This window comes from Aythya ferina, assembly GCF_964211825.1.
Source record: "Aythya ferina genome assembly, chromosome: 1".
Classification (NCBI taxonomy): Eukaryota; Metazoa; Chordata; class Aves; order Anseriformes; family Anatidae; genus Aythya; species Aythya ferina.
Window position 1 is genome coordinate 154,649,627 of NC_140296.1, and position 14,196 is coordinate 154,663,822.

The following is a 14,196-nucleotide window of genomic DNA, read 5'->3' on the forward strand; positions in this document are numbered from 1 at the left end:
GTGGAGATGGCATAGTATTTAATATACTATATACTATGTATTTCCAAATCAATGGCCATATGTATTTTTTATCCCCCTGGTGTTTGTATTGGAGTTATAGTGCACCCCATCATTAAAAAGCGTTTCATGTTTCTGTTGTTGACTTTTAATATGACTAGTGCTAACTTCCTAGAATTAAGTAACAGTTCTAAGAAGCAATATTTTAGTACAGTGTTAGCAAAGAACTTGTTTTAATTTCCTGTCACACCTACTAACCTCAATTTTTATGGAAGTTCTTGGGTTTGTTGATAGTACCAGAACGAACTCTGTTTTCTCCTGGGAGACCAGGCTTCTTCTCTGATCTGCTCCTGAGCCTAAGCTTGTCATCTCCACCCTCACTCTGCTGCTTTCATTTGTCTAGATTGTAAATTATTAAAGGCCTTTCAAGTGGTAGAGAGTCTGGAAGACTGGGGATCCCTCCCTGCGATTTCAGCCCCTGATGAAATGTCAGTACCAACAAAATTGTCAGTAGCCATTTATTTGTTTTTCACTTGGCGTTTTCCTTGAAGGTTTACTTTCAGTTTTCAGTAATATGTTTCTATTATTAACCACATTTTATTGTGTTCTGATTAACAGAAACAAAAGTCACTTTCTCTACAGAGAATATTTAAAGAATATTTTAAAGAATCTGATTAGTTAAAAAAGAAAAAAAAGTAAACAGGAGAAGGGAAATGGAAAATAATGCCATGTACAGTTGTCAAATGAGCTTAACCTTGTATTTTCTTTAGATGTTAACTTCTAGGAATGCTGGTGGTATTCCTTGGAAGTAGAAAGGCTCTAAGGAACACAGAAGGAGATCACAGCTTTTTATATAGATAAAGGGTGTTGAGGCACTGGAACCTGCTGCCCAGGGAAGCTGTGGATGCCCCATCCCTGGAGGTGTTCAAGGCCAGGCTGGATGGGGCTTTGGGTAACCTGGTCTAGTGGAAGGTGTCCCTGCCCAAGGCAGAGGGTTTGGAACAAGGTGATCTTTGAGTTTCCTTCCAATCTAAACCATTCTGTGATTCTATGCAATTTGACCATTTACAATATACTTTATGATTCTCTGATTCTAAAGGATACATTGATTTTCAAGCGATTTCAAATACTAACATAACAACGATGAGATAAAGAATAATAAAGAATGAAGGGAGAGGGGATGATTTATTCCTGTCTATTACAGCTGTTTTTGTCTTGACAATCAATATATCAGTAACTACCCAAGCAAGGACATGATTCCTATGGTTGTTACCTCTCAGTTATAGCTCTTAGAGTTCAGCAGCTGAAGATCCTAGTGCCAGCCTTGTGGATTCAGCCATGTACGGGTTTTAGGTGCCATATCACGTTACTCTTCTCTGTCTTTGGAGAGAATCCCAAAGCGTTGTTGGCCAACAAGTATATGATTAATACAGAGATTTTTCAATGTGCTTGGCAGTCCCTGTACAATTACCTCACGCTGACAGCTGTGCCTGATCTTCAGTCAGTTTTGCTTTTTCTGTACAATTGGCATTCCTTTAATTTTTTTCTGAGTATTCTGTAACTACTCAGAAGTCGTTCAAAATGGAGCCTTCACATACTCTTGCTTTTTTTTTTTTTTTTTTTTTTTTTTTTTTTTATATACATGTACATCTTTTATGTTTTCTTTTTCTTTCATGATCACAGAATATGGTAGGCACTCTAGTGCATTGGATGTGAAGTACAAAAATGCAGTTGAAGTGAAAGCAAAGTTAATAATTAAGTATCTGAACTCCAGGTTCCACATGCTTTGAAATTGATAAAATGAAAGGAAGAAAGAAAAAAAAACTTTCAAAAAAGCAGCTCCATGGATCAGTGGGAATTAAGTGTCTTAAATACATAAATCGTACACTGAAGTAGAGGTGCAGACTGAGGAATTATACTTCATAATTGTATTTGAATTTGTAAATTGGAGAGACAGACTGTAAGGATGAACAAAGATGGGGCATTAAGACATCAGGAAGGCATCAGCTGAAATAGATGTTAGTATTAAAATAAAAGAAGTCAATTAGGAGATGTCACTGTTTTAATGTAATAAAAAAAGATAAAATATAGAAAGGAAATTGAAGTTCTTTTAAGAGTACTTCTCCTACATTAACTGATTACATTGCTACATGCAGTATTTAAATGAGCTGTTACTGATCACAGTTCATAAATAAAAGGATAGGTAGACATTTGTATCAAATGTAATTTATAAGTGGTGACAGACAAACAAGTATTTAAGCATTCATTACTGACAAGATAATACTACAGTGATAATTTACTGAATAGTATTATTAAGAACTAGTGATAATACACCATTTTGAAATACATTTCAAATTTCTGAAGTGAACGTTTTAATAGTAACATTTATTTATTCGTTAATACATTTCTGTATTAAAGTAAATGCCAAAATATGATATGTAAAGTTGAGAGCCTGGTTTCAGTCTTAATGGTGATTTTTAAGGGAATTTTAAGATATCTGTCACCACAAACTATTGTGTGAGTGGTTTCATACAGCACTGTCTGTGGGCAAACAATCATCATAACAGCACTAAATAAACAGAATAATGTCTTATTCTCCCGAAGTTATGTTCTCATGCTGAAACACTTTAAGAGACTGGTGTTTCACAACATTTCAGTAATAAATTGCCTAAGATAAAGTTTAGAAATTAAACAAACATTGGTTGTTTTTCTAAGGAGAATATAGTTTCTTAAACAAAATACAATAGTGAGTGAAGTGGGGACTTTAGCCTGTGTACTAAAAGCATAATTCTGCCTTCTCTTTGCCACATACTATTCACAATCTGATAAACTTGATTACTAGAAAATAAATATCATCTGATGTAGTTATATATATACTAGAAACTCCTAAAATCTTAAAAATAGAATTAAAAAAAATGTTTCAAGAAAGCTAGAATCATCTATTTTATAGTACTTTGTCATTTATTATTACTTATTCATGTTACTTTGTTTTAAAGTCCAGACGAAGAGTTTCAGAATGGACATTATAATCAGTCTATACAGTACCACAAAAGTGAAACAAAGCCCTGTGTTGTTGTGTTTGCTTTTTTGTTGTTATTCATGGTGTTTTTGTTGTTGTTGTTTTTTTCCATAAATTATTGGGATAGGCATTGTTCTGTGACAATCTGTGTTCTGGATTGTTTCTGTGAGGATGAATTTAAGACATGGTTTCAATAGATAATTTCAGTAAAATTAGCAGAAAATAAAGCAGGAAACAAGGAAACAGTTTCTAGTAAGAGAGTGAAAAGATGAGAAGCATAAATGGAAATATGGTTTCATGAGGTGTTAACAAAGGAAAATAAACAAGAAAATACAAGACCTTGTGGAGCCCTAGTTGAGCTTGTTTGTGTACTAACAATTAAACCTATTTCTTTAGATGATCCTAAGAGTCTTTTCCAACCTAAGTGATTCAATGATTCTATGACGTTTCATAGAAACTATATATTGCTATAAAGCTGTGCGATGTAAATTTTAAAGGTTAACATGCTAGAAATTATAGTATCTTGCTTAGAGTTGAAGGAAGTGCTATGTAAGGCCGAATATGAAAGATAGCAGAGGAACTTGTCCCATTCTCTTAGTCTATCTTGAAAAGCACTGTGCATATGCAGAGGGATTAGCCTATAAAATCCTTTCATGTTATTTGTACTGCCATATATTTTTTTATCTACTGAAAAAAAAAAAAAAAGTATTAATAAAGAACATTTGGTATTCCATATTTGGAAATCCTGTTCCCCTAAGAGTTTTAGCGGCTCCATGAATAGGATGGAAACAACAAGACTTGCCTGATTCTTTTTTCTGTATCCAGACAGAATTAAATCAAGATGAAGGAAGTTGTTTGATCTAATTATTTTTTTTTTCTGTGATTTCTTTTTCATTACTCAGTATAATGTTTTCAATATGCCAGATGTCAATATGTATTGTCATATTTTTCACTTGGAACTTAAGTACAGTGAGGAAAAAAAAAAACATTACAAACAGAGCTCAGAATAGAACAGGTGCTGCAAATGGTATATGCCATTACTATCACAGTATTACAAAAATTATACAAAATGGAAGGAGGCTGATGTCGCTACAAAATTTAACAGCAATTTACTGAAGGTGCTACACAAAGGTCTAAATAGAGGACAAGCAATGACATATGACTTCCAGGACTGAGTTAAGAAATAAGAAATTCATTCTGACACCATTAAAAATCACTGGTAGCATTGGGTTCCCAGAAGTGGAAAGAGGTAATCTGATTTACTTTATAGAAAATTTGGTCTTGCTCAGTTTATGATAAAATATGAGACAGCATTTATTTGAATGTGAAATGTTTTACCTGAGGCTTTGTCTTCTCCTTTGCTAGACAGTGTTGAGTGAAAAATTCTATGAATATTTTGCAGTTCTGGCTGGCATCTGGATATGTTTGCATTTGTTTCCCATAGTGTTTAATCATCTCCTCCACAGGATTTAGAGTATGTCATAAACCAAAGTTAAGACAGCTTCTCCATATAGTATTTTCTCTTCAAGACCTATTGCATTTCTGCCTGTTAGAGGAGTGTGAGAAATCAGCTGCTGAAAGGTTAGTCATGAGACATCCTTGTGGTTACAAGAAGACTCAGTATATCCTTGGAGGGATTGCTTAAGTTGTGCAAATATTTCAAAAGATTCTCTGATTGCTGCTTTAAGTTCCATAAAGTTCCTTTGTTTTTCGAAAGACATTTAAAAAAATGTTACAGAAAAAAGTGGTGACAATTTGGAAGTTCCTGTTAAATTATTTTATGGGGAGAAGAGATGTCATGGCTATCAGAATAGTATTATTTACCGTCAAAAAAAGAAAGGTATGGACAGGATTAGTTTGTTTAAATGTGTGCATATAAACAACTCTTCCATGAAGCTACGGATGTTACTGAACTCAGAGGGAAATAATAGAAATTTTTACTGTGGTATTCAGCATTATACATGTACATTTCTGTGTAATCTGCTTTGTTATACCCTGCTGTGCGTAGATTTTGATGAGTATGTTTCCTTACTTTTAGCTGATGTCTCCATTTTGTGGTGACAGTAAAAATGAAAGCAAGTATCTTCAAACTACCTTAGTCAGGATTTTACTTGTATAATTTCCAATGAAACATCCTGTTGCAAAAAAAAAAAAAAGAATTAGAGTAAAATTTTTCATGTTGGTTATGATGTTGCTTTAACTCTATCATATTTATGTCAGGATTTACAGATTTTGTTCTAATATGGCAGATGTTTTTTCCTTTGCAAATTTTTTTTTGATGCAATATTTGCAGCAATTCCTTTTATTAAATATGTGACCTGCTGTTTTTAGGAGGTTAGCTTGGAGGTAAAGTCATAGTTATTTAAGTAATAGGTTCTAGGATTACCCCAGCATAGTTTCAGTTCAGCTCATTGATTGCTTAGAATTCCCATATTGTTAACCTCTCCTGGAAGGAGAATTCTGTCCAGCTGGCTCCCCTGTATTAAATTATGACATGATTTATTAGTTGCTTCATGCACTGTTGATCACTTGGGCTGTTTGCTGTGAAATCTTCCATAGAATACCCATACTTAAAATGTAGTTTGAATGTTTTTAGAGTTTTATGCAGTTTAGAACAGCTGCTGTGTTGTCAGATAGAAGCATAAGATGGTAAATAATGAGCTATATATCATTGAGTGTATCCAAAAATAAAGGCATTAAAAGAATTTCCAGATTTGCAAAGTCTAGCTAATAAACACATAAACTTTATAGCAGTATATTTATCTTACCTCTTTTTTTTTTTTTTTTTTTTAAATCAGCAGTGTGCTTGAGAATCCATTGGATATGGAAAATAAACAGAACTTAAGGGAATAGTGTAGATATGTGGTCAACTTTGGAAATACACACAGAAAAATATAACTTAGAGTATTAGTTTATCTCCCTTTACAGTTTTAATAAAGAAGATGGTGATTTGCCTCATTATCTTTTCAAAGGTGTCATAAATTGTTCAGACTTATGCATGGGTACAGTGCACTAATACTGAGATTGTAGCTCACTGGGTAGCGATTTTAATTGCCTGGATGATTAGTTTGCCTAGAGAAGAGGGTGTAAAATAGATTGGATAACTTGAAAAGATTGATGATTTCATCTTTCTAACTCAGTTTGCACATTTTAACTTTGAAATAGTCTGTGCAGTCTATGTATTTGAAATATTCTATGTAATGTGTATTAGAAAAGTTTATTGATGTGACCCTTGCAATAGGAACCATGGGAGTCATTGTTTGCTTTCCAAAAATATATATATTTAATAAGATCTTATTATAATCCCTGTAATAGAAATACCAAGAGTTTCATTCCATGTACTCAGTAATTAGACCTAAAGTTAACCAATCACAGAATCACAGAATTGTAGGAGTTGGAATGGACCTCGAAAGATCATCGTGTCCAACCCCCCTGCCAAAGCAGGTTCCAGGTAGGCATCCAAATGGGCCTTGAATATGAGGCACTTACAAATTATTATATGGTCCTAGAGCTGAAACCACCTGCAATCTGTTTTGTCAAATCTAATCTTCATGGCTAAAGGAACTTTCTTTCTCTGTCTGTTAATTATCCCTCATTAACATCCAGTTCTTCAATAGTGGTCCTCAAACCAGTACACAGTCCATAATATCTGACGTTCCTCAGGGCTAAAAGGAGAGCCAAGTGTGAGGTTGCCTGCAGAAGATTTCTCGCTCACTGTTAGTGTCTAGAGATCAGTGAAGACTGGGAGCTGCTGCTGCAGGGAGGAGGGCTGTATTCTTTGGAGTTTCCTATTTCCCTTTTTCTTTGCCTAGCTTTCACAAAATGAATTCTGCTTATGTGTTTGTATCCCAGACTTCTGGTAAATTTGAAGAGTTGTATTTCTGCTGTCCTTTTTTTAACCCCATTACAATGATTTATCTCCAAATATGCCTGAGTCATCTTTCTGTGCTAAAAAGCCAGGATCCTGGCCAATTTGTTATTCTGTTGTTGTTTAAAGAAAGTATTAATTCTTATTCTGTCTTCTTAAAAATCAGCTGGCAAATACACTAATAAAAATTCTAAATGTTTTAGATTTCGTCTACATTTAAACACGAATATTTTGAACAACTAGGCTGAACTTGTAGTTTAGTTTTCCCACATTTTCATTAGTGGTAAACATGAAGGGTTTTGTTGTTATTCAAAATATTAATGGTACTGAAACAAACTGAGCACAGATTGTGATGCAAATGCTTCTCAGTGTTTTGAAGAAACAGCAAGAGCCTTTGCAGCTGCTCATTTCTGGAGAACAAACATTCTGTCTCACAGCAAAGCACAGACCTTCAGAACTGAAATAAACAAATACACATTGTTCTGTGTGATGTTTAAAAGATGTTTATGATAGAAGAAGAAGCCAACAAGAAGTGTTACTGAAGTCCTGCTGCACAGAACGACTGCCTGCCTTGTATCTTGTGGCACAGGCGTGGGGTGCCAGGAGTACTTGCAAGCCCTTCTGTCATCCCTTAGAACTTCTTTTCAGTGGATTTTCATAAAAACCACTTGAAAAAAAAAAAAAACACACTTTGGGGAAGATCATAATTTTAATACCAACATGATTTTGGTACTGTGTTAGAACAGTTAAATGATTCTGCTACCATATGTTAACTACTGTTCATCTTGCTCAATATACTGTTTACTCTGTAAGTAAAAGAGCTCATGAAAGCTGTGCCTGTGTTTTTCCCATTTTGCAGACTGCACAGAGGAAGTGTGGGGATTTCCCATGTGTCAGTACTTGAAGGACAAGGGCTGGTGTTGTGGTCGCAATGCTAGAATGTCAGCATGTTTGGTATGGTTCCCCTTCTTTTCTTTTTCCTACTGAGAGCTTTATCCAGATGTTACAGAATTCATTGTTTTTGGCTTCTATTCCTAGAGCCATGACTTTAATCCAAGACTCTACAGAATAACATCATTAATGTTGTAAGCATGATGAATTGTATCTAAAAAAATAGTATTGACCTTCCAGCATTATATATTTTATACTTGCTGGAGGCATGAAAAAATGAGTATTGACAGAAATGTATTTTAAGAGTGGACAGAGAGGCCAACCCTTTGCTGAAACGTAAACACAGTAACTCCTCGGGGTAATAGTTCCTGGCCAAGGACTTAGGGGGGAAGAAGGTAATTGTAGAAGGATTGCAATCAGTAACTCCCCCAACGTCTTCATGATTCATAATATTGAATGTTCTGACTGTTTGAAACCTAAACAAACCTGCCTCTTCCAAAAACTATAAGAGCTCTAAAATCCTTGTGGCTTAACAGGCTGGAAACATCTTTTTAACACTGCACCAGGAGATGCAATGCTCTTAACGACCTAGCCTCAACAAGACAGGATGATGAACTCTTGTCTAATTTGAAAGAACAGATATGTATCGAAAGTTTTGACCACTATTTCAGTTAGAAGAGTAGTATTCCTTTACTTTATTAATTTTTAATTTCTTGTATTGAGATGAATCATAAGAGGTTCTGGTGAGCTTCTGGTGCTAGTTCTGTGCTTCTGTTGGAGAGAATAGTGTAAACTAAAGACTCAGTATAGGCTAACGTATCAAGGTTATATGAACTTGAGCTAACATGATAATTTACTGATAATAATTTAATTTAATTATCAGAAGAAGGTATAGGAGGATGGTTATTTAATATTTCTTAAGGCTTAAATGTGTTACCCTTGGCAAGGTTCAAAAAAAAAAAAAAGTGCTACTTTTAGAGATGATGGTTGTAAAACTATTATCGCAAAAATACTTTCTAAAAAGGAATTGCCTGTTTTTCTTTTTGTTGCCAATGTCATGCAATACCATTTCTTCCTCAGCTATTTCCTTTCTCATTCCCTTTCTTTTGGAAAGGGAAAGTTTGGGCTGTCTTTCAATAATGGTAGGAGGATAACTTTTGAAAGCAAATGACCCCCAAGAGATCATACTGAACATGCCATATATATCTATTTTAGATTTCATAGAATTCACAGAAATTTGGCAGTTAAAAATGTTTTTGTTGTTTAAACTTTCACAAAAGGCAAGGAGCTCTTCTATGTCACTAAATACTTCTACTGTTACTATGTTTGTAGTTCCCTGTATGCATTTTACATGACTAGGATATTCCTTGCCTTCTAGGAGGTACAAGGGAGAGAGTGCAGTGCAGCTGGGCACCTACCTTCTTCCTAGGGCCAACGGTCTAGCTTGGGGAAACGGAATGTGCTGAACTATGTTAATATACTCAGCATTATTACATGTATTCTTTATTATGTGTTGTTCAAATTGGTTAAAGGGCCAAGGGCCAAAGGGTCTGGATGAGATACTCAGTTTTGGACCCTTCCAGTACATGTTAGAGCCCACATCCATCTTCTATGATGTGCACTGTATAAGTTTATACAACAAAAGTCAGATTTGATACTTGGGCAAATCCATGAATGGAGGAACTGCAACTACTAGGACAGTAGTTGAAGAACAGTTTGAAATAAAAGATCAGTTCTCAAATTAGGAGAAGGAAAAATGGATGATTCAGAGAGAAGCAGTTCTATTTGCTGTGGTGGAGTCTGGGGACTAAAGGTGATGATAATATGTAAGCGGTGAGGCATTTTTGATTTTTTATCTAATTTATTGTAGTGTCAGGTAATTTACTGATTTTTTACCTTAATTTCTAGTGCAGTCTTTACTACTCAGTTGAAAATTTTACAGGCAAAGTATCTTTTCAACTGCAGAAAAACATTCCATACTTTTAATTATTTGCCATTCTTTTTTACTATGGATCATAAAAATCAAGTACTCTCACACTAGCATCAGGATTTGAGGTCTGAGGAATTTTTTGTGAGAGATAATGAACAACATTTTAAACTTCAATCCCTCTGAAATTTTTATTTTATTTAACTTTACATAAGGATGTTTGATTTATCTGTATACTAGAGCGTGACAGTAAAGACATTGTACGTTGAAATAATATTTACTTTAAAATACTGATTATGCAAAGTGAATTACTCGTATTTCTGCAGAAACAGAAAATATTAAACAGAAATATATGACATTGCATTTATAACATTATAAAATATTTAATTATAATCACACCATTAATCTTTTAAGATGTCGTATCCTCTGACTTTTATACAATGTGTTTATAAAATGTTCTGATAAAGAATAAACATATCAGCAATTTAATTCCTTCACTTTTAAAGGCTTTGGAGCGAATTGCAGTTGGACAAATGGTAAGTAATATTGTTTATTTTAACCATTCTAAGATAAAATGTGTTTTCCCCCTTTGAATGCTCTCAGTCCATGACCTTATATTGAACTTCTGAATTTCTGGAATCTAAAACACTAGCACACACTACATCAAATCCTGATAGATAGCATGTGTCATCACAAAATTGCATTTTTATTGCTGCAATTGTACCTAGTGAATCTGTTTTCTTTTGACAATTAAGAGTCTGAAAAAAAAAACACAGCTTAAAATTTAAGTCTTTAAGATACTCTTCCTAACTTCTTGCACTATCTTTCAGCAACTACATAAATTCAGTCCAAATGTCTTTCTGATATCCCTGGTTTGGATCACTCTATCCCAGTGTTATATCAACTAATGTAAAAATAGAAATTGTTATGACAAAAGCTTGAATCTGTAAGAAACATCATCATTCTCATTTTTAATCCCTGTATTTTTTTTTTTTTCTCTGTGAATACTTTGAATTCTTGTTGTACAAGTTATCCTATCAGGGATGGTGGACACCAACTGTGCAGATAGTTAAAAGACAAGGCTGAGTACTCTTCTTTCTGTATGTAAGCCCCCTGATCCCAGTAGTATTCTATACTGTAGATGCATTTTGCCATGAATTTTTAATCAGCAAGTATTAACTAATTTTATGCAAACACAAAGATATGAAGTTTTCAGTGTATTCTGTTTTTAATAGCATAGTACTTTCTGAATGGTTGAGACTACAGTGTATGATGATTCAGCTAAGGAATTATTCCTTTGTCTTTAAAACAGTTTAGGTAAATTGTTATATTTATTTTGCATAGTAGAATTTGGATCATGATCAGTATATTTTTTCTCTGTTCTTTTTCCCTCTGCCAACCTTTGAACTGTACTTCAGAGCCCGAATTTCTTTTTTTTTTTTTTTTTTCCTCACATTAATGGTTACATTAGAATCTGACCAAAAATGTAAATTTAAGTGTGTGCAAGAATATTAGTGAATTGTCCCCTTAAAGTTGTTATGACTGATTGTAAAGAATGTAAGCCAATATGTAGTTAAGGAAGCCAATACTGGTTTTGTTACTCTGATATTAATTTCAATGCCAATTTTAAATCCTTGCTGTTGTAATGTATGTATGTATTTATTTATTGATTTTGCAGCTGCCTACAGAATCACTGTTTTATCGAGCTGTTCTTCAAGTTATTATAGAAGAAATTTATGGTGTCACCAAAAGGTAGGAAGCTCTGAATTCACAGACCACAAACCAAAGATCTAATTCTCTGCCATCTCTGTTCTGTTTTTCTTAAGAAGTCATGTTTAAGAATCAGACTCATTAGACTATAGACTATCAATTGGTATTAAAATGAAGGATACATTTATTCATCCACATCACAAATGTGTTACCTTTCCTTTACCCATAGTTTAAAAAGGTCCTCCTTGGTACTAGATGCATGGAAAAAAACATGTCTTCAAGAGAGAACAAACAGCAAACTCACTAAAAGTCAAAAAAAATCTCAGTCTGCATTGTTATTCGGAATTCCTAGCAACTTTAATAGTGCAGAAGACAAAAAGGCATTCCTGTTTATCCTGAGAAAAATCTGCTGTATGACCAACAGTTAGCATGGCTATAAAGGACTGCTTACTGCCTATGTCTACATTAGCAAGTACTGCACCCTTGTAAAATGGGATTTGAATAGTTGCTGCTGAGGTCTTGACATCAGCACTAAACTCTTCTGGAGCTGTAGTTGGATTAACTTTTATCTAATTCTGTGGTATGTGTGCCCACTAACATTTGGAGCACACCCAGAAGCACATATTCAATTTTAATTTAATTTTTGAGCTCTGAGCCTGTTCCACAGTGCTAACCACAGTATAGGAGGTGGGCAAAACCAGAAAAGTCACTTCAGATACTTGCTGCTGGTTTAAAATAAATGCTAGTGCAGATACCCCCAAGACTTATGCTAAATGTGGAGCCAGGCAGCTTACTCTTCAGAAGGTCGAACTCCTGAAAGAAGAGATACTTACCTATTTATTTTTCAATTACATATAAGATAACATATAAAAACATTGTTACTAAGTTGTAAAAAAAGTGTGAAATAGATGATAGTATTCTTCATTTGTTAAAGGAAGCATAATTTGGAGGAAGTAGTTAGGATTATACTTTTGAAAAAAAAAAAAGTGGGGCAGGACTACTTTCGAGCTCACCAACATGAGTTGTCACCATTTTCATTGGAACAGCTAACATCTTTATTGTTCTGAAGCATTGAGAGATTGTTTTGTAGTTTTTGAGATGTCCATTTCTGGAATGAGTAACACCTAGCAAACACATTAATACAATTAAGAGAATGAACTGTAAGACCTTGAACTATCATTAATCTGTTTTGCTTTTTTTAAACTACTTGTATATATCAAGAACCTAGTAAATATATTGTAGTATATTTGCTGACCCTGGCCAGCAACTAAGCACCCACCAGCCGCTCACTCAGTACCCCCACAGCAGGATGGAGAAGAAAATGGGAAGAGCAAAAGTGGGAAAAATCCATTGAGATGAGGACAGTTTAATAACTAAAGTAAATAGAAAGGAAAAAACAAACAAACAAACAAACAAACAAAAAAGTAAAGCAAATGCAATCACTCACTGTCTGCCACCCCAGCAAGACAGTCTCCAAGCAACAGCTACCATGGAAAGATTACCCCCCCCCCCCCAGTTTTATTGATGAGTGTGACAGTACATACTGTGTAATATCCTTAAAGTCAATTTGGGTCAACTGTCCTGGCAAGGTCCCCCCCCAGCCCAACCCAACCCAACCTGCCACAGGGCAGAGCTGTGTGACAGCAGATGAAACATCAGTGTGTTACCAGCACTTTTTTAGGCACAAATCCAAAATACAGCACCATATGGGCTGCTATGAAGAAAGTTAACCCAGCCATACCTGGTGCAATGTCTTTCCTCCTATAGCAGAATTAGGAGGACAGAAGCCTGTCTTCCAGTATCAATGCAGCATAATCAACTGATTTTCAAACCACATGAGCCCAAATGTTTAAATGCATCTCAACATTAAATATGACTACAGAAATTATTTCTTCTTTAAAAATAAACATGACTTGATTCTCAGTGAGTGGGGATCCCTGCCACTCAAAAAACGTTAGAACTGCTACTGAATAAAGTCTTTCTGTTAACCTCAGTGGATGTTAATTCTGATGCTTAAGTACGGAGTAAGAAGGATTACTATTATTAAAGAGAGGAAAATGTTTAAAACATGTTAAAAGTGTTATTTGTTTGTTCTTAAGAAGATATTTGTATTTAATGTTATTTCTCCTTAACTAGTTGAAGTGCATACTCAGGAACAGCTACTGTAGCTGAAAATGTAACTCCTACACAACAAAACTGGAAGAGGGCAGTGTTACAGTAGAGCATAGTCAAGAAGGTGAATTCAGACTAACAAAAGCTGTGTGTAGTTTCTCCAAAATATTTTAAACACGGCAGGGAAAAAAATGTATGTGACCTTCTATGAGTCAATATTTCTATATGTTTGTTACATTTTCATACATTACTGTAACATTTTATGAAACTAAACTACCCACATTTTAGCTGTCTTCAAAAGTAAGTTGTGTCTAAAAAGTTTTTCAAGTATTAGCTAGCTATTATAAGTGAAAGGTGGAAAAGGAACATTGCTACTAACTTGACAGTAGTGGCTGTCCAACAGCTTTATTTGCCATGAATTAAAAATTCAATTAAAATTATTTTTAAAATGTGTAAGTTTCTGTTGCTGGAATGCATGCATCTCAACACTATATTTGCAGTGAACGACATGTTGGGAAAATTTTCTCCAAATCATCCTCTTTCTTGGATTATGTCAGAAAGTCTCTGAAAAAATTGGAACTGGATGATTCAAAGGTGAGTCGTGAAGCAGAGACTGTATGAAATCCTTATATCCATGTGAGTTCATGAATTCAGCACCACAATGCAGTGTTT

The 14,196-nt window shown here is 34.5% G+C and overlaps 1 protein-coding gene across 2 annotated transcripts in view; it reads left to right on the plus strand.

Moving 5' to 3' along the window:
• Positions 1 to 14,196, plus strand: part of METTL25 (methyltransferase like 25) — a gene marked incomplete at its 5' end in the record, with an annotated part of 66,025 nt that overhangs the window by 36,533 nt on the left and 15,296 nt on the right. For both annotated transcript variants that reach the window (XM_084507367.1, XM_084507366.1), the window contains 4 exons: positions 7,744 to 7,838; positions 10,209 to 10,238; positions 11,381 to 11,454; positions 14,025 to 14,118. In XM_084507367.1, coding sequence (XP_084363493.1) covers positions 7,744 to 7,838; positions 10,209 to 10,238; positions 11,381 to 11,454; positions 14,025 to 14,118 — 293 coding nt within the window. The remainder of the gene's footprint in view (positions 1 to 7,743; positions 7,839 to 10,208; positions 10,239 to 11,380; positions 11,455 to 14,024; positions 14,119 to 14,196) is intronic.